Source organism: Vidua chalybeata (genome assembly GCF_026979565.1).
Source record: "Vidua chalybeata isolate OUT-0048 chromosome W unlocalized genomic scaffold, bVidCha1 merged haplotype SUPER_W_unloc_1, whole genome shotgun sequence".
Classification (NCBI taxonomy): domain Eukaryota; kingdom Metazoa; phylum Chordata; class Aves; order Passeriformes; family Viduidae; genus Vidua; species Vidua chalybeata.
Window position 1 is genome coordinate 644,406 of NW_026530320.1, and position 21,456 is coordinate 665,861.

The 21,456-nt window shown below is 40.6% G+C and overlaps 1 protein-coding gene across 1 annotated transcript in view; it reads left to right on the forward strand.

Moving 5' to 3' along the window:
* The first annotated feature begins 358 nt into the window (after positions 1-358).
* The window catches only part of LOC128782842 (splicing regulatory glutamine/lysine-rich protein 1-like), a 72,372-nt gene continuing 51,274 nt past the window's right edge, over positions 359-21,456 (forward strand). The window contains exons 1-2 of the mRNA XM_053933336.1: positions 359-625; positions 19,640-19,773. Coding sequence (XP_053789311.1) covers positions 465-625; positions 19,640-19,773 — 295 coding nt within the window. The 5' untranslated portion in view covers positions 359-464. The remainder of the gene's footprint in view (positions 626-19,639; positions 19,774-21,456) is intronic.

Sequence of the window (21,456 nt, forward strand, 5' to 3'; positions counted from 1 at the left end):
CCATTCTGCGTGCAGCGTCTGGGCCGTCGTGCTTGCTTCCTCCGTTATGCGATCTCCCCATCGCAGGATCTATGATCCAGTCCCCTGGCAGCCTGGGGCGGGTAGTGCGTGTGAAGGAAGGCCGGGGGAGGAGGTGGACGCGGTCCCGTCCTGGTAGTGGCGGCCTGTGTAGCTCCTTGGGAAACCGGAGGGAAGAGAGGTTTTTTTTCCCCTCCCTTCTTTTGCAGGGGAACTCGGAGTCCCGTCGGCGCGGAGCGAGGGCGCCCGCTCCACCGCGAGCCGCAGCTAGCACGGGAAGAAAGGCTGCCCGCCCAGAAACACCTCCAGGGAGCAGTCGAGTCCGCCGCTAGAGCGCCCGCACGCTAGGACGCTCTGGCAGGCGCCAAGCGCTTCTCTCTGTCGTCCGGCCCGCCTCTCCGACTGTGTGGCACTGTCGCAAGCGGAGCAGTCGTGCAGGCTCCGCCATGATGAGCAGTGGAGGGATCGGAGTGCCGCTAGGCTTCCCCTTGGCCCCCACGTCTGTCATCCAGATCACGAACCTCTCCTCGGCTGTGACCAGTGAGCAGATGTGGACTCTCTTCAGCTTCCTGGGAGATATCGAGGAGCTGCGCCTCTATCCCCCGGAGTAAGCAGGGTCTGCGTCGGCCCTCAGAGCAACAGAGATTTAGGATGAGGAAGAGGCTTAGAGGGGTCTAGGGGATGGAGGGAAAGGAAGAGGCAGAAGGTCCTATGTGCTATCTTGAGTGTGGGCATCAGTCTCCCGCACGTGGGTGTGTGTCTGTCACGTGGTCCCACCCCTTTGTATGGGGCAGGAACGTTAGGAGAAAGGGGCTATGCCTGGACCTAAGATGGTTGCCTCGGTCCGGAGGAGGGGAGCAGTCGCGGTATCTCTGGAGCGGCCTGTAGAAACACGGCGAGTTTTGTGTTCTCGTGGTGGCGGTCAGAGCCGCGGTCACCCGGTGGCGGCTGTCGGCACTGAGTCACGGCCTGACAAGACGCGTGCTCCAAGGTTGCCACGAAGCGCTTCCTAGGTGCAGGTCTCGTTTCCCCTGTTTTCCTGAAAGCCTGTTTTCTGTGCCCCACCTTTCTCTTCGCTCGGATTCATCCCAGGGGGAGGGGGCGAGGGCGGGCGGGAGCGCCCCAGGCCTGACCTCCGCCCGGCTATCTGGTCTCGCCGGCCGCGCCACTCGGGCGATGAGTGCCGGCGAGACCAGCTCTTTTTGTTCGAACGGCTGTTTTATCCCGCGAGAAAGGGTCACTCGAACAGAAGTCAGCGTAGCTGTTAACAGAGGAACGGTGCCTGGCCTGTGCTTAGAAATGTTTCCAATAGGACGTTTGCAGTACGTGAAAGTTAATAACGGACATTACACGTTTCTCTAAATTGTAGCTGTCTTCATTATGTCAACTGCATGCAAGGGATCTGCTCTAATGAGAGATAATATTATTTTGCAAACCTCAATGTTTCTTCCAAGCAGATGGAACAGAAGAGGAAAATAAATATTTTTTCTTAACACATCTGTTGTATTAGGAAGTGAATGGCAGACTGGCCCTTTCAAACCAATTTTATATACATATATATATAAATGAAATAGGAATATCAGGGGCAGGGGGAGTCATTCACATTCAGACTTCAATTTTAATACAAAGAAGACAGGAATAAAATTTCATTATAAAAAAACTAGCAAAAGAAGATGGTATTGGTCCATTTTAATGTGTTACTAGATTATACATAGCTAGGTTTGGATGAGGAATGTTCAGAAAAATGTGAAAAACGCCAATCACTTGGTTTTTAAAATTTTTAAAGTTTAATAATAATAAAATGGTTATAAAAATAGTAATACAATTAGAGTAATAAAAATTTAGAGTTAGGACAATTACAAGACAATAAAAAGCAAAGAGTTACGGACGTCCGGATGCTCTCGGGCACTTAAGCCACGACAAGCATGCCTTGTGAACAAAGGAATAACCTTAAAAGTAATAGCCTGTTGCATATACAAAACACTTCATGATTATGCATATATTTTATTTAAAACAAGAAATTCGTCTGGTACTTGTCAAAAAGTTTCTGTTAATTCCCAGGCGCCTTTGAGTCTAAGTCAGGCTTGAAGAAGTTCGTTTCTGTTGATAAGGAAAGCCGTAATTCCTCTCCTCTGGAAAATTTAGGGGTTTCTGTAATTGTTATTCTTGTGCGAAGAATTCCTTGATTATCTCATCTCTTTCTTGAGCTAGTTAAAAAGTATCTTACATAGTATAGTTTCTATTTTAACATTGTGTTATAACCTAAAAATACATTCAACACACTACTTGAGAGAATTAATACAGCATAACTTTCCAACATTACACATATAATATTCATTGTAACTATTGTGTAGAGCCAATCATAAAATATGCATTTTTCACAATCCCTCCTCTTATTCTTTATAAATCATTTGGCTTGAGCAATATTTCTTACCCACTTGCATTTTTTTTGGACTCTGTTGGTAATTAAATAAAACATGGGATTAAACAAGTAAGAAACATCAACACAGTTGTAACATATAAAAGGAAGAATCTTAATCTACCATCTCATTTTCAATACATTACCCCACTAGTTGGTTTTTGACTTTGTTTTCCCATTTTTGGACTGATACCTGGGTTATAATTTTTTTTATGATATCCTTTGTTTTTCTCAGAATGACCTCCCTATTGTCATTTATTTTCAATGATCTGATATATTAAACTTTCTACAAACACCCTCTTCGACAGCTAATAAATAGTCTAAAGCTAACTTATTCTGATACACTACAGTTTTTGTTTGGCTTTGCTGACTCGATATTAATTCTAATGCCTGAGCGGCTTTGTTTGTTATCATCTTTATAACTACAGTTATATAATACGATTCAGTATATAATTTGGGGTCAATATATAGCTAGATTGCTGTGCTGGTATCACCTTTTTGTTTACTAATTGCCTTTTTACTGAATCTTGGATTATATCTCTGAGATCAAATGTAAAACAAATCCATCTCTCTCCTTTTGGACATTCAATGCTCCATCTATTACCGCTTTTTCCTAAGTTCCTTGTAATCTTGTATTTTTCCCCATTTTGCTTGCAGGTACTTAATTTGGATGGGTTATAACAGTGGCTGTTGACATGGGTGTGTGTAACAAAAAGGAACTTTGGTTTTTTCTATGTAAAAGACAACACATGAGAGACAGAAACAGGAATAACAGAGGTCTGGTATGGCTTATACCCCCACCTCCCCTGCCTATGGAGTTGCTTCCCATAGCAGGTATGTGTGATCTTCTCAGTGGCGAGTACAGTGGTCAATCCAGGCTTGCCCTCTGTTTCCCTTGTCACTCCTTTTTACTAGTATATATATTATTTTTTTTTTTGGCAAGTCCTTTTTGACACTCCTTAACTGTGGTTTCCCACCGTTCCTCAGGTTTCTCTCAGTCAACAGACACAGATAATTCCCATCCACAAAACAAAGTTTTTTACTTCAGTTGTTTTGAGTTCTATCTGTATAGGGGACAGATTCAGTACTCAATACCTCTTGCAACGAGAACATAGATTTTGTGAGCTCTAATACCAATTATTCCCATAATTTGAACATTTACTTATAACCCAGTTAATGTGTCCAGTATTGGGATGAATCAAATAAAGTATACAATATAGTACTAATCGCAATTTCCCTTCTTCCTTGTACAAGTCCCAGGCTAAGGCCAGAATATAAGAACTCTTTGACTAAAACAGTCCTGATTTTTTTGTTTGAAGTGGCAGTATTCCTCTCCCAAGGAGGTGTCGGAGACGTCTCAGGGCTTATTCAGGCAGTGCTTAAAACTGGTGATGTAAGCTTTGCCTTATTTCTCAGTTAGGTGTTATTCTTTGTACCTTCCTTGGATCATTTGGGTTTTCCTAAACCGTTACCACCCAGTCCCAGTTGAAAGTCAATTTGGTATCACCCGGTTTATATGTGATAGTCCATTCTTCAAGTTTCTTCACAAGTTCTTTGATTTTGCTGGCATGAATTCACCCTCTTTCTGTGATTTGGATTCCTGCTTTAGTAGTACCTGGAAAGGACTTCTTAATAACATAGTGTTAAAAGAAAGACAGTACTGCATTAACTTTTACCATTAGTTTTCTTCAAAACTTCTTGGGTTTAACTCAAACTGTTTTTCTACAGCTGCTTCTTGTATCCAGCTGTGTTAATAGCTGCAGAGGCCAATTAAACACTAGGCCAATTCTAACACGAGATGTATCACATCTCTTGCTTTTTGCTTTTTGGGTGACATTTAACTGTTTTAGCCTTACAGACCCATTCTTTAGAACAAAAGCCTCCTCTTCTTAACAACAACAAAAAAACCAGAAAAAAATCTTGTCAAAAAAAAACCCCTACTTTGTGAGGTTTTGGAGTGCCAACTATTTTTGCTTTAATCCTTATCTCTTCTTTTTCACAGCTTTGCGTTTAACTCTGTTCTTGGCCTCTCCCCCTACCTTGTTGTCACTCTATCTAGCGGGGGAGAACTTAAAGACAGCCACGGGCATGGTGACTTTGGGGGCTTATTTCACTATCTCTTTGGCTCTCTCTCTCTCTTTCTCTCCCTTTCTCTCTCTTTCTTGACTTACGTGCCGGGGCAGAGGCTGCTATCCTGGACTCGAGACCCTGGCAGGCTGGGAGCTGCCCCTGGCAGCTCCGCCACTGAGCCGGCCCACTCCTGGGCGGCAAACCCGCACAACCCACGCCCAGCCCCACTACTGGGCCGGCGAGCGCCTCTGGCAGCTCCTCGCTCTCTGGGATCCTGGCACAACCCAGCCAGCCCCAAACCCCAGTGGCACCTCGTGCTGTGCCACTTCTACCGGGTGGGCCAAACACTGGGAATTGCTGCGCTGGGTAACCCCCATGAATCAGCTCCGGCCGCAGCCCCTGAGAGCAGCCAAACACTTCTTCTTCTAGCACTAAGACATCATCACTCCACATTCCAACATCCACATTCTAACATCACTCCACATTCTAACATCCCGGAGAGGTGAGTCTGCCAATCACCCCTCCCCCCCCCTTTTTCAACTTCTTTACAAATTAAATTACCTTTGTTATGTGTGTTCTGCAAGCATGCAATTCACAGCACCCTCCACCAAGGCTACCAGCCACTCACAGCTGACACAGTGCTAAAACTAACGACTTGCTTTGCTATCACAATTTTTTCATTCACAAGCTTGAAAGGGTAGCAGGAACAAAGTAAACTACAACTTAGTTTCAAAATGACCCTGCCTGCACAAAAAATTTGAGGCAATGCTAGTTAGTGCAATGCAATTTGCAACCAGAGTTTTTCCATTCACACATTTCCAGCCATAGCTCTCAAGAAATACTTCACTACCTCCGTTTTACTGAAACAGAGGAATTCAAGGAACTCTATCACTGAAAGGCAAAAGAAATGGTCAAACATCAGAACAAGCATTTCTTCTATCACCAATTGCTCAGGACACTATGAACTCACCCCTGGGCAGAAACACTAGTTCTGATGACACCCTTGTATCAACATCCTACGTCCTCTGAGGTAAAAACGTACTGTGGCACCAGATTCAATGGACTGAGAACATCCCTCCATAAGGCACAGAGTGGAGTAATAAAGCTAAGGTTTGATTTGGGAAGGGCATCTGAGGACACAGAGCATGAGTTTTACAAATCTATATTTTGAAGAGGGAATGGACAAAATATGAGTACAGTGGGGGGACATCAAGTAAGGAATTTGTCTCTGCAGTACCCTCCCTTTGACTGCTAGGAAACACTGTCCAAAGAGGCTCCTGTGGTACAAACAATAACTGGATGGGAAGAGGCACTCTTGACTTTAAACCTTAATGTCATAATAGGAAATAGCACCTGAGTACTGCAGTGGTGAAACACCTTGCCTGCAAACTCACCAGAGGCAAGCGACTGCTGCCACGCTGCAGGGCTACCTGCAGCACAGAGGGAATCATGACCAAGCCCTCCGTGCAGGCCTGGATAAACCACACAAGGAACCCACAACTTCCTCACAGCTCTCCAACTCACTCAAGAAATAAAACTACAGCAAGCAGAGATCTCCCCCCACTATTTTTTTTTTTATGTGTGTGTCACACACCCACAGTAATGCTGAAAGTAACAAATTAACAGCTTACATGAGAAGATACTGAAACCTTTTCTTCATCTAGCTTTGTAGGTTCCCTTTTATATATGTAGTCACCTCCAGTTTTGGGTAAAAAAATGAGCCTTATTTTTCAGAAGGGCTATGCATGCACAACTCTAGCCGCTGTTCCAGGTGCACTGCAAGTAATCAGTACTTCCAGAAAAACTAACAAACAAACAAACAAACCAAAAACTAAAAAAGAAAAAAACACTTCTGGGTACCTGAAAAAGGATGGCTGGAAGGAAAAATGTTTTTCATTGACCTACTAATCAGCTGGTGTTACTTTTAGTTTAACTTTACACACTGAGAACTATTTGATTGAATAACCTGGCCTCAAAATAAATTAAGACTAGGTTTTGCTATGTCATAGCTGTAAACTAGTTTTTCAGTCTTAGAGTACAGCAAGTTACGTATTTGAAGATGAAAAATCACGATGCAAATTGGAATAAATAGTTTAAACTACTTGTACACAGCAAAGGGAAAAGAATTAGCTGAATCAACAGCTCAATGAAGACATCTGCTCCGTATGAAGCATCCTCCCCTATTTCCTTCCCCAGCCCAAACTTCCTTGTTAATTTTTCTTTATCTTCTTGGCTTAATTTTAAAACTCTGGCTGTCATCTTCCTATCTTTTGGGATAACCCCTATTCTTAATTTCACTTGTAAATCTCATCCTAATAAGTTGCTATCTTCCCCTAGGACTAATAAGACATCCCTTAATTCTTAAGAAAGCTTTTCCCACATCAGTTTCAGGATCTATTCTGGAATATTGTTTTATATTTCTCCTAAGTCTGTCTAACCATTCGGTTGGGGTCTCTTCTTTCCCCTGCTGTGCCTCAAAAGCCTTTTTCTTCGAGGTGCTGCCCCTTTGGGCCGGTCGGGCAGCCACGAGCAGCGAGGCGGGGGCCGGCACCGAAGCGGCGGGCGGTGAAAGAGAGCGGGGGGGGCTGCTGCGGGCAGCGGGGCGGGAACCTGCAGAGCCGCCGCCGCGGGCAGCGAACTCACGCCTGGGACAGAAACTGGGGCATTAACACGCGGCAAGCCAGGACCTGGGGTAGGCGCTGGGACCGGGACAGGCACCGACACCGGGGCCGGCGGAGCTGAAGGGAGCAGCTCGCTGGGACTTGAAACCGGCGCTGGGGACGCAGGTGGTGCAGGCGCGAATGGGAAGGGCGGGGGTAGAACTTGTAAAGGATCCCATCCTCTTTTTTCCTCTTGCTCCCCTCCCTTCTCCTTCCCTTTTTTCTTTTCTTGTTTTGTTTCGGGGATTTCTGCTACTTTAAAGATTTTTGTTTTCCTAAAATCCCCTGTCCAACATACGGCATATTCTCTTTCTTCTGGATTAAACGGTTCTTTTGAGTTTACAAATACATTTAGAGCTTGACAAATCCATCTTTCAAAAGACCCATATCTAGGCCAATAAACGTGGTCCGATCTTACTTCCTTTGTTGGCCATTCAAGCGTACAAAATTGTATCATCTTTACTTTGTCCTTTTTTCTTGTACAAGGGTTGTTTTCCCAGTTGGCTAACATAACTCCTAGGGGACTATCCTGGGGTATCTCTGTTGATAATTTCTTACTCCTGGATTTCTTTCCTGTATTCTCTTTACTGGATTTCTGTCCCATTTTTCAAGATTTTATCTATTCACCCCCTGCCTCTGTTTTTCACTTTTCTCTCACTACCTAAATACCACTTTTCTTTCGACTATATTCTCAAAAAAACCCTCCTTTTTCTCACACTACTTTTCAATACAATACACTTTCCTCCGAGGAACTATAATAAAGCTTAAAATAAACAATCTACATTACATATACTTTCATTCGTCCACATTTGCTCAACATTATTTTTTTTCGCTTACTCTCATACACAACAAAACAACCACAACAACAAGGTCACTGGCCAGTCCCGGTGTTCTTGGATACCCCTCAATCCAGCTGTGTTGTAAAACAACCACAACAACAAGGTACCTTTACACCTTTCTCTGGCCATTCCCGGTGTTCTTGGATACCCCTCAATCTATCTGTGTTGTTCCCAACCCCAGATCCTCTCAGGCTTATACTCAATCCTGGGTGCTTTTGAATATTAATATCTCGACCCAGCAAACTTAATTCTGGGTGCTCTCGAATATTAATATCTCAACCCAGTAAGCTTGAGTCTGGGTGCTAACAAAACAACCATGACAACAAGGTACCTTTACACCTTTAGGTGTCCCTGGCCAGTCCTGGTGTTCTTGGATAGCCCTCAATCCAGCTGTGTTGTTCCCAACCCCAGATCCTCTCAGGCTTATCCTCAAACCGGCAAAATTTTTGTCTTCCACTCATTTCCATTTACTCACCTTTATTTTCTACTTACTCTCGCACACACATTAACACCCTCAGACCTGTTCATTCACACTTCTACATTTCCCTTTATTTTATTGCACAGAGGAAGGAAACGTTAGCAAACCTCTTAGACTTACACGAAGGGATTTCTGTTACCAGAGAATCGTGGATCGTGTAAGCCCCACCCCGACCCCTTCCACCTCCCTGAGGTTTGGCTATCCCTCTTCCCTAGAGATAGCCTCAGAGTCAGGGGTTCGGACCTCCGCACCTTGCCCGATCTGGACTCCCCACCCCCCCTCCCCGGGGGAATGGGTTAAACGACTACTTTACGCAGCCGCGGTGCTAAAAGATCCTACGATACTAAGCCATCCTTGCTTTGGGGGCAGCCTCTCTGAGCTTCAGTACCGCCAGGCCTCTGGGAAGTGCCCTGAATTTAGTTGCCTCTGGTGCCAATTCACCTTTGAGGCTGGCTGCATGCGACTCACACCTGGTGCGAGTCACAGCTTCCCCCTCACGCCCGGGAGAACAAGGCTAGGTTTGCGGTGTTTTGCCTAAGCTCCCACCCGCGGGGACTTGTTGGTGCGGGACCCACCCTCGCGTACACAACAAGACAACAAGGTACCTTTCTCTGGCCAATCCCAGAGCTCTTGGATATCCCTCAATCCAGCTGTTTTCCAACGCCAGATCCTCTTGGGCTTATCCTCAAACCGGCAAAATTTTTATTCCATCCTGAGTACTCTCGAATTTTCCCCAATACCTTTTATTTTTCCCCAATAGATTATGCCAAGAAAACCCTCTTTTTACCTTTTATTAATTTAAATTTTTTTCCAGTTAATTACCTTTTTATTTTCCTCCCCCACTAAGGGGTCCCACTCTTTCCCTGAGACCCAGTCCCAATTTCCCGTGGGAGTTTCTCTCACTCTTTACCACTCGCTTCGTCTCTTTACTGGCCGCTTTTCTCGCGAAAAACACGGAAACGCAGCATGGGAGACTACCGCTCTCACTTAGCAGGTCTGGGGTAACCAGCCTGCCTCTCATTCACACACATTCATCCCCCCTTTATCCACCCCCGTCCCAACAAATACTTACCTATCCTTTGTCCCTGGTCTTTGTTCTTCGTGTACACTTTAGTCTTAGGGGCTAATTACCGCGGTTTTTAGGGAATCTCTTCCCTTTTCTTTGTTTTATTGCTCCCTTTTGTCCATCGGATCAGAACCTGCATCTGTCGGTCACACCAGGGGAGCACAGTGAGGCTGCCTAACAGGGCAGGACGCGTCTCCCTCACTCTGACTCTCCTAAGGCACCGGCAGAGAGGTGTTAAGAACCATCCTCTGCTGCCACAATTGTGAAAAACGCCAATCACTTGGTTTTTAAAATTTTTAAAGTTTAATAATAATAAAATGGTTATAAAAATAGTAATACAATTAGAGTAATAAAAATTTAGAGTTAGGACAATTACAAGACAATAAAAAGCAAAGAGTTACGGACGTCCGGATGCTCTCAGGCACTTAAGCCACGACAAGCATGCCTTGTGAACAAAGGAATAACCTTAAAAGCAATAGCCTGTTGCATATACAAAACACTTCATGATTATGCATATATTTTATTTAAAACAAGAAATTCTTCTGGTACTTGTCAAAAAGTTTCTGTTAATTCCCAGGCGCCTTTGAGTCTAAGTCAGGCTTGAAGAAGTTCGTTTCTGTTGATAAGGAAAGCCGTAATTCCTCTCCTCTGGAAAATTTAGGGGTTTCTGTAATTGTTATCCTTGTGCGAAGAATTCCTTGATTATCTCATCTCTTTCTTGAGCTAGTTAAAAAGTATCTTACATAGTATAGTTTCTATTTTAACATTGTGTTATAACCTAAAAATACATTCAACACACTACTTGAGAGAATTAATACAGCATAACTTTCCAACATTACACATATAATATTCATTGTAACTATTGCATAAAGCCAATCATAAAATATGCATTTTTCACAAAAATTAAATGTGATTTAACATATATAAAGTATGTATAGTAGGCATCCATTCATGTCAAGATAAAACAGCTTTACCTAAGTTTTAAACACTCTAATAGATTTATTGTGATTTTTGCACAGTTTTCTAGGTTATTATTTTTTTATTGTTCCACCATTCACTTAATACACTTATCAGAGAATAGAATCATAGAATGGCTTGGGTTGGAAGGAACCTTAAAGATCATGCAGTTCCAACCCCCCTGCCATGGGCAGGGACACCTTCTGCTAGACCAGGTTGCTCAGGGCCACATCCGGTTTGCCTTGAACACTTCCAGGGATGGGGCATCTACAACTTCTCTGGGCAACCTGTTTCAGTGCCTCACCATCCTCACAGTAAAGAATGTCTTCCTAATATCTAATCTAAACCTATACTTTTTCAGTTTGAACCTATTCCCCCTTGTCCTGTCACTATATGCTCTTATAAAAAGTCCAGCCTTCTTGTAGACCCCCTTTAGGTACTGAAAGGTTGCTATAAGGTCTCCACAATGTCTTCTTTTCTCCAGGCTGAACAGCCCCAGCTCTCTCAGCCTGTCTTCATAAGAGAGGTGTTCCAGCCCTCTGATCACCTTCATGGTCCTCCTCTGGACTCTCTCCAACAGGCCTATGTCCTTCCTGTGCTGGGGACCCCAGAGCTGGATGCAGTGCTCCAAGTGGGGTCTCACAAGAGCAGAGTAGAGGGGGAGAATCACCTCCCTCACCCTGCTGGCCACACTCCTTTTGATGCAGCCCAGGATATAGTTGGCTTTCTGGGCTGTGAGCACTCATTGCCAGGTAAAACAATGTGATGAAACAAAGTTGTATGTTGCATTGTGTAGAATTGTAGCCTGTTTTATCTCTTATTCTGTATTGCAAATATTCAGCATACACACAAAATATTTTTACTTAGTCAAGCATGAGTTTGCAGAGTACAATGAAGTTGTGCTCTCTTCTATATGCATAATTTTGTTTATTAAAAAAAAGGGCATTCAAGTTTAAAGATTTACTGCAATATTTGTAATCCCATTGCCTTTGCTGGGCATGTTTCTTTCTGATAGATATGAACTTGTAGCTCTGTTGATGTTCAATATTAAACAGAATATATAGACATTATATGTATATGTGTATATACACTTGATAAATCATATAAACTCTCCTTTTTCTAATTCAGCATTATGATCTTTCAAAAAAAAAAAAAAAATTCCTTCACCTCTTCAAAATCAGTCATGTTTGTCAGCCTTCTACTTTTTCCCTTAATCTGCTGAAGTCTAATACATAAAATCTTATATTAAATACTCAGTAGTGTTGTTATTAATATTTTTTTTTTTTGCTTGAAAGGAAATAGATCTCATTCTGGTATTTGTGAATTAACTTGGTCAAGGACATGGACCATTTTGAAGTATTGATCTTGGTAATTTAATTTATTTTTGGAATATTTTTCCCCATTCTTGAAAGATGCAGCATTACATGTTTAACTTTGGATTATCTTTTTCTTCCTAATTCTCTGATATTTTACTCTGTCAGAGCAATCCAAGAGATTTATAGAAGTGGTGAATTTGATCAGGTGATCATTCCAACTTTATAGGAAATTCCTTTCATAATACTGTTCCACTATAGTTAATTGTGCAGCACCCTACTGCTGACTTGAATGGAAAAAAAAGAGAGAAGATTTATGACTTACTGGGGAGTGAGGATGATGTATCTTGTACCTATAGGCTCTTCAGTGATTCTAGAACAAAGTATAGGGCTGTGCTGTGAACTAGCATCATGAGAGAGAAGTTGCTTTTCAGCAATTTTCTACATTTTCCCAGTCTCCTTTTATTGTCTCTAAAAGTGGGATTCGTCATTTGGTGTGCATTAAGACAATCTCACATACAGAGACAAGGTATTTGGTTAGTTCATATTTGCACAAAGGTGGGTGCTGGGTGGTAAATCCACAAAGCTAGCACACAGAGCAGAGAACTTGATAATTATTTATACAATGTTAATCTAATATATTCCACCTATCTACTACATATTCAATGTTTGCTACTCTACTATTGGTTACTCATAAAAGGGCTGATTGCATAAGGTATTTTGTAATTCATTATTCGCTACTGCACATTCTCAGGGCTCTTTCATTTGAATTGAGGGTCGTTTTGTGGTCGTGATCTCCCCCTGAAGAAATTACCTTTTACCCAGTTGGACCTGCTTTCAGTACAGTTGATTAGTTGTCTTTGTTAGTTTCTTCTTATCTTGGGCAAATGTCCTTTTGGTCTGTAAATTCTGCATTCTTTTTGTCCATTATCAGTAACCTCTCCCTAGGTCTGTGGCCCCCAAACCATGTCAAGCCCCAAACCCCAACAAGGCAATTCTATTGACAAGCAACCCATCAAAGACATCACTGACATTAACATATCCCTTGATTTTATAGGGTGCAACGGAGAATTTATTTTAAAAACTATCAGCTAGTCTAAATTGTTGAATATAATTACTTTAAAGAGAAAATATGAATGTTGGATTAGTTCACTTAAAGTTCTTGTAAGGATGCACAGTGTGGAGAAGAGAGAGAAACCACCTCAGTTTTTTAATGCATTAAATAAAAGGCAGGTTCTTTAAGATGACTCTTCAGTATTTCTAGTGAGCTTCCTGCACCCAGTGACTTTTCCTGGCAATTAATATCTTAAGACTGGGGTTTTAAAGTAGCAGTTTCTGAAAAAGTCCTATATTTTGTATACTGAAATGATTGGGATGACTTTTATGAATGTTGAGCTAAATCACACTATGCTCTTTGGTAGTTTGTCACTTCATGTTTTATCTTCATTCATCAAAGCCCTTCAGTTTCTTCAGTCACTGTTAATCAGACATCCCATTAAGAAGGATGGATTTCATATCTGTCATTTTCCTGAAAGCCTAGTTCTTTGTGAGGAAGTGTCTCTCTCGTGTATGAGAGGTTTTTGCACTTTAAGCAGTTGCCAGTAAATGCTATTTTATTATTATTGTTATTTTCTGAAGAGGTCTGTGTGAACTGTGAATAAGCTGCTTTCAGATTCAGCATTGAGGGCATAGGAAACTCTTGGTACTGAAGAAGTTTCCATATGGTCATCATTCTGATTTTAGCTACTTGTCAGTGAGACTTCATTGACACTGAAAACAATATTTCTTTTTATTGAAAAGCTATGAATATGTATCATATTTCAGTAGGTCATAATGCTTGGTACTGGTGGCTGTTTGTATTTACCTGTTTTCTTACAAGAAAAATTTAAATTTGACTTGACTACAACTATATACTGTTCTGCTCTCTGGAAGGCTTTCCATTGAAATTTTAATCTAAAAATTGAAAGCACCTATTTGAGGAACATCAGTAAACAAGTTATGTGGAGGTGGGAAGAGGGTTGTTTTTTTTTTTTTTGAAATCTACTCATTTTACTCTTAAGTAATTTGTATTTGATTATCAAATCTCAAAGAGACCAGCTGAGTTTATATTTTATCTTGTTGCAATTGTCTGCTGTATTGCTTTAAAATTGGTGTCATAAACTTGCCCAAGAAACTTTGACTTCATGAGATTTTTAACCATTTCCTCATAAGACCTGTCTCTTATAGACTGCTGTAAGTAGCTTTCAGTGCTCAAAGACCTCTTTTATTCAATTTCATTACTATTGCAAATCATTTTGGTCACCTCTTCTTCCCTGTCCCACAAACAGAGCTTTAGCCTCGAGAAGTATGTTCAGAGAATTTCTGTTTTTTTTTTTTTCTTTTCCTAACTGCTCAGAAATGAAAGTAAGGGATGCTTGTAAAATCCTTTCAGAAAATAGGATTTCTATGTTGTTGGCTTTTTTATTTACTTGTACACATTTTTCCCTTTTTCTTGCATCTTGAGGAAAATAGGACTTGTATTGCAGGTTTCTAATTTTACCAAATGAGATCTGGTTTTTTTTTCTGAAGATAAAGATTTAAATATCATAAAGAAAAGTTAAAGATGTACATGAAAATCACTTGGAAAATTGTTGTTAGATAGGGTGAAGCAGTTAACAAGAACATAAGATAATATTACAGTCACAGCCTTGGTAAGAGAATTTATGTCCTACGAGTTGTTACTACATCAGGGCCTTGGTGTGGATTTGCCACTTGTGTGTAGAAGAGGGTGGCTTTAGTGGGGCTTCTGTCATCTTCAGTGATGTTTTATCATCAAAGTCTGAGGAAAAACTCCTGACATTTTGAATATCTGTGTATGGTCCTGATTTAGGTAGAGATCTAAATTCTCATGTTGAGAATGGAGAATTGCTGTCACTGTTTAACAAGTGCTCCTCAGTTTGCCATTTGCAAAACCATGCTTTTGCATTAGGTTTGTCACCCAGTTGAAATCCATGTTTCAGAGAAGCCTTTAAAATTACATTTGTAGTGATAAACCTTCAAATGTGGCTGCAAGAGGATTTTTGATTAGTTAAGTATTGAAAAGCTTTATGGAAATTGAACTTTTGCAGAATGAATTGTTCGAAAGCAGGGAGGCACAAAATGTCTGCATTAGGTATTGAAAGCCTTGCTATAATACTATTTGCTTATGGGTGTTCTGGAGTTGTCTTGGAAGCTAATAGACATGAGTGTTTCTTAGATATTGTTATATCCTGCAGTGGCTGCAGTATAGGTAAGGCCTTTGAGATAAAATACACAGAGCTTTATTTAAATGTGATCTGCACAATTATTCCAGAACATCTTATTTTGACAAGTTATTAATTTCTGTTGTCTTCTCCACCATCAGCACCCTGAGAAAATTTGGACCCATAGAGAGATATTTTGTAGCCTTTTATTTGATTTTTTACTATAGGTTTCGGAATAGGTCATTCTTAAGTTTTTGGTTGGTTTTTGTTCTGTTGGGGGATGGATGTTTTACTGTCTCCCTACAAAGGAAAAGAAAAATGGTAGAAACATCTGAATACTATTTATATCTTTATTTCCTTTTCGAGTTTTCTTGCATTTCTAAAGAAACTGGATTATAGTAACCTTAAATCAGAGATGTAGGACTTGCTTTTTTGCAACGATGCTTTGTAACTGTAGGAAGAAGGCTATGAGACTACCTCAATTCAGCCTTGAAAAGGTTTGGCAAAAAAAAAAAATCAAAAAAAGGGATTAAGACAGAATAGGATTTTTCTGCTTTAAGAAAGACTTCTTATGATGCCGCGTCTCGTCCCCACTTTGCAAGAGCAGATCTCTTGCCAGCCCCGGCTAGCTCTCCACGGGGCGATAGGGCAGTGAGAGGCACTCTTTGCTGAACCCGGCAGGGCTTCAGAGAGTGCCTCTGTGGGTCCAAGGACACTGCTGATCCCACCGGCAAGGAAGGAGGCGACACTCTTCTGGGGATAGGTCCAAGATTTATTGTGACTCTGAGGAGAGCCCCAGAGCCCAACAGCACTCGAAGAGGTCCCAGAAGAGAGTGAGCTCTGAGCCTCAAACAGGCCCTGATATAGGGAGGGCGGGGAAACCCGATCAGCCAATGGGAGAAGACATGGGAGTGGCCCTCCGAGGGAAGGACAACCGGGGTATCCACTTAGGAGGGAGGAGGGGAGGGACCCCAGGCCATTGTCCAGTCACCCAGAGACCCCGGCAGAAGCCTCCAGAGAAAGGGGAAGGATGGACAAGTCACCTGGGAGGGGTCAGGGGCATGAGTCAGGGTTTTTGGGATTGATGGACACACAGGTGCTGATGGGAAAACCTGGGATGAACCAAAAGGGCACAAGGGGGGGTACAGAGGGATAAAACATTTTGAACATACATATAGTGGAACCTAAAAACACAACTCCACATTACGAAGACTACCGGGGAAGTTTAGGAGGTCCGCTTTGCAAAAAAAGAGGACTCAATCACTGTGAAACTTTTTAGAATTTCAGAACTTTTGGATCTTAATCGTCTCCCTCAATGTAGATGCAGCATTGATGTGTTTTCAGCAGAGGTGGTCTCCTTATTAGAGAATTTTTCCTTTTCATCACTTCTCCAGTGAATCTCATGATTAGCTTAACTTTCAGAAAACACTTTGTAGCAAGGCTTTCTTTTAGAGCCTTGTTGCAGTAGTATTCTTATGTTAATATTTTTAACCTACTTCTCAGATAGCTTTTGTGATTGAAATCCAGGAAATACAGAGAGGGAAATATAGAAATGACACTTGTCATAACTGGCTCTGTAGTTGTTGGAATTTATAAGGTTTATTTATGGAGCCTGTAACTGCCTGGAACAGAATTATGTTTTTGAGTTACCAGTGAAAACAATAAAGAAAAAAAGCTAAGAGATGTTAGAAGTTTGAACCAGAGAATCTTCAATGGAGGCTTCAACCATTTGGGTTGTAACACTGGCATATGTATTTAATAACAAACAAACCCCAAACAACAAGAAAAAAACCAAAAAGACCCTCCCCCTCAAACTTACCCACACAGGCCTCTGTCCCCCCAACCCAAAACAAACAAAAAATCCTGTGGCCATTAAAAAAAAAAAATCTTTGCGATGAGCAAAGTCTGTCTTTTCAGAATATGTAATATTCTAAGTTGCATGCAAACATTTCTGCTGAGTACTGAGATAGTCATAGCTCTTTGTCAGCTCTGATGTAAAGTGTCCTGAATCAAGACTTTACAGATGGCTCAAAAGCCATTTTTATACATTTATTTCCTTCCTGAATATGAAAGCTTGAAACTGGGAAAGCATTGTCCACTACAGACAGACTAATGGACAGAAGAAATGTAGTAATCTTGCAATGTTTTTATAAATTGCATAAGGTTGACTTTCATATTTATGTTTCTCCCCTTCTCTGCTTATTTTTCTCCCTCAATGTTTCTGTTTATACAGAATTTTCCATCATAAATGTTTCTGATTGCCATTCTGAAGTTGACCAGCTCTCTAGATATTTTATCTAGATGTTACCTTTCTGGTAATCAGAAACATATCAATCTGCCTGCCTCAGACTAAGTTCTGGGTTCATTTATGCAATTAATATGATGAAATAATGTGCCTAAAACTTGTGAGATTTTATTTAAATACTAAAGCTTAATTAATTCCATCCAACAACTTTGGGAGTACCTGATTGGAATTTGAGGGACTACAAGATGGATTGGACTAAACTTGAACTCCTGGTACTTCTGAAAGCTGACAGGTGTTATAGTTGAGAGGGTCAAGATTAAACAGTTCAGGCAGTGTATTTTCTATGATTTACTACTTTTCTATAAGGTAGATTTTTTTTTTAATGGAACGTGCTGATGATTCAGCAATATCCTTTTGTATTCTGTCTTTGAAGGTTTTACCTGTACTTACTTCATATGAAGAAATAAACTAATTGTGTAGAGTATAAATCTTGACTAGGGAATACATATTTTAAAGCAAACTTTGTTTTTGATCAAGATTACAAAGTTTGCATATTGTGCTTTCTGATCAATCTGTTGGTGTACTTTCTAATGGAAAAGCAAGTTACCCAACATACGTATTTTTCATTTCCTTTCTTTATTCTAGTCTAATAGTAAATTCTTCCTACCTCCTCCAGTGTTATCCTGTACCACACTAGGCCAAACTAAGATAAGATGATAAAAAGGATTTTTGTTACATTAGTGAACTAAGATGTAACAATTGTAAGAATTCTCAAGAATGTGTTTTTATCTTAATATGATTTAACAACATTTCTTTTGTCAAGGCCTAAGAAAGAATATCAGTTAATATGGGATAATATCCAAACGATACACTAAAAATGACTGGGCTTATTATCTTAGAATTATAGAATACCCTGAGTTGGAAGGGACCCACAAGGTTCATCAAAGTCCAACTCCCAGCTCTGCACAGCACCATCCCAAGAATCACACCATGTACCTGGGAGTATTGTTCAAATGCTTCTTGAACTCAGTCAGGCTTGGGGCTGTGACCAATTCCCTGGGGACCCTGTTCCAGTGCCCAACCACCCTTTGGGTGAAGAACCTTCTCTTAATATACAACTGTCCTGGTTTTGGACAAATTAGGGGAAAACACCTCCAAAGGAGCCCCCTATAGGAAACCAAACCCTCCGCAACCTCCCCCCCACCACCGGGTTCGGGAGGAATTCCTTCAGAGGGGAAAGTGGAAAAAACTTGTTTATTAAGGCACAACAAAAAAACACTCCCCAGCACAAGAGAAATAGCCCAAGATGACCACAGATGTTTTCACCAGTCCAAGAGGGTTGAGCTGTATCTCTCTTCGCCGCAGAGGGTACGCAGCTTCTTTCGCAGACCCCGGGGGAGCTCCTGCCCGGAGTAGGTCCGATGTCTTCGGCGGTGGGGGGGAAAGGGAACAACGGAAACCGGGAAAAGGGAAAAAAAAAAAAATGGCCAAAAAGCAAGCCAGCGAAAAGCAGAGAAAAAAGAGAGGAAAGCAGAGCCAGCAAAGCATGCAGCCAGCAGCAAGCAAAGCAGCAAGCAAGCTAAGCGGCAAGCCAGCAGCCAGCCGGGGGGGGGGGGGGGGGGAAGGAAGACAAAACAAACTGAGGACAGGGAACAAAAACCACGATTGGGATAATGAGCATGAAAATGTCCTGTCCCCACGACAACAACCTAAACCTCCCTTGGCACAACTTTAAGCCATTCCCTCAGGTCCTGTCACTGGTCACCACAGAGGAGAGAGCAGTGTCTGCTCCTCCTCCTCACAAGGAAGTTGTAGACTGTGATGAGATCCCCCTCAGTCTTCTTTAGGCTGAACAGACCAAGTGACTTCAGCTGTTCCTTATACGGCTTCCCTTCAAGGCCCTTCACCATCCTCTTGGCTCTCCGTTGGACACTTTGATGTTTTTAAACAAGGTTTATTTGGAGGATAAAAGATAAACTATACATTATTTACTCGACAAAAGTGTCCTGTAAATATGCTATTTACAATAGCAGTGTAATTTTGTTTAGCAAGATTTGTAAAGAAAATCAGCCTTGTTAATTTGGGCTTTTGGCTTCTGTAAGTTTCCATTAAAAAGAAGGAGGGGCTATACTATGAGTTTTTAAGTGACAAGGCAAATTAGTAAATTTGTAAATGCTGTAAAAATTAGTAAATTTTTAAGTAGGCAAATTAGTAAATTTCTATACTTGTCTTTTGGGTAACTTTTCCAGGAAATCTAACTTTTGTTTTTTAAATTAAGAAATAATAGTTGAAAATATATGCATACATTTATTTAATATTTCTAATTGTTGTTTTTTTTCCTTTTATCTTGCAGCAACACACCTCTTACTTTTTCCTCCAAAGTATGTTATATTAAGTTTCGTGAAGCATCAAGTGTTGGTGTGGCCCAGCATCTAACTAACACGGTTTTTATTGACAGAGCTTTGATAGTTGTGCCCTGTGCAGAAGGTTGGTATTTTAGACATTCTTCTGTAATGTTGGTCTTTGTCCTGTCTGCTAATTGTTTTAAGCTTTCTATCTAAAGAGGCGGTGCTCTGTTATTTTATTTTATTTCTGTAAAAAAAAGCCTTGAAACAAAATTGAAAATCAAATGAAGAAACCAAATTATCATTATCTAGATTAAATTGAAATCCAGCATTAGAAAAAAAATAGTTGATTTAAATTAGAATAGTTCAATTTTCCACAGTTATTACATATTTTGTGTGAAAATAATGTAAACTAATACTCTTCATTATGGTTTGTATTGGCAAGCTTATTCCCACACAAAGTTCCCTCTGAAGTCAATGGAGCACTGCAAAGATAAAACAATTTCCTGGCACTGTGATAACACTGCAGTTTGGATCTTAATGTGTTGCCCTTGGTGTGGTGTTTTGGTTTGGGTTTTTTTTTTTAAGATAGTAATTATTTTTCAATTTTTTAGACCAAATTCCAATTTTGTCTTGTAGATGTTATATATGCATTTAACTATTTTAGATTAATCTAACCTTATGTATTTTGCATTTGTGATGATAATTGCTATTTGAATATAAATATTTACTTTCCAATTTAATAAAAAATGTTTCAATTTTTCTTTCTTGTTCCTGTGGAAAATATTACTTTGTGTGCAATAAAAAGGCTTTCTTATGCATACTGGTACTCTTCTTTGATTTTAGATATCTTTAAAAATGCAATCAACTGTACAGAATGCTTCTAGTGTAAAATATTTTTATAACTCTTAGTGCTTGGTGAATGCTAAATTTACAAGTGTTTCTTTAACTAGCTTCGAGATCCTGCTTTTACATGTGTTGAATACAAGGTAGTTCTTATTGTTAGTATACTATCCCAGATTTAAATGCAGTTCTATGAAGCATGACTCTACCTACTGTAGGCAGATCACTGGAGTTAGGCAGAGCCCCATTGACTTCATTGTGATAATTGTGGGAATTGAGCATTTGCCCATTTGAATCTGGATTGCCTCTTTGGAGTGGAGTATTCCAGTTGATGGAGTAAAGATAACTTCACATGATAGCTGTTTTTCCATGAACAAAAATATTTAGAAAGATTGATCCATAAACTGCAGCAAGTTCAGAAATATCTGATATTAACAGGACTTTTCTAACTTCAGTAGTCAGGTTTTGGTTCAAAAAATACTGTTGACTTTTTGGAGTTTGTTAACAGTGGTCCCAGAGTGCCATTTTTTGGCATGTTTGCCAAAGGAGAATAAAATCAAAGTTCTGAGAAATCTTGTTCCAACCCTGTTTGTAGCTGACTTATTAGGCATTTTTCAGAAAATGTGTTACAGAAAAACTGTCACTGTTCCAGACCATTCTGGACCCCACAGAGATTTATATATAATTAGGTGAACAAGTGATTGGGTTGTAAGGTCAATTTCTATTTTCAAGTCAGAATACTGTTTCCATGTAACTTTCTAGCAGAATAACTAATTTTAATTTGCAAAGATGTGAATTCATATAGGTTTAACTTTCTGAGACCATAGTGCAACATTTTTTATTCACTATGCATTATTGTTAATGGAATCAGTGGAGTGTACAATGGGCTTTAAAAATAACAATGGCTATATTCTACTAAAAGGTTAAATTATATCGGTAGCCAACAGTGCCAGCAATAAAATGTTTCATGTGCTGAATCAAA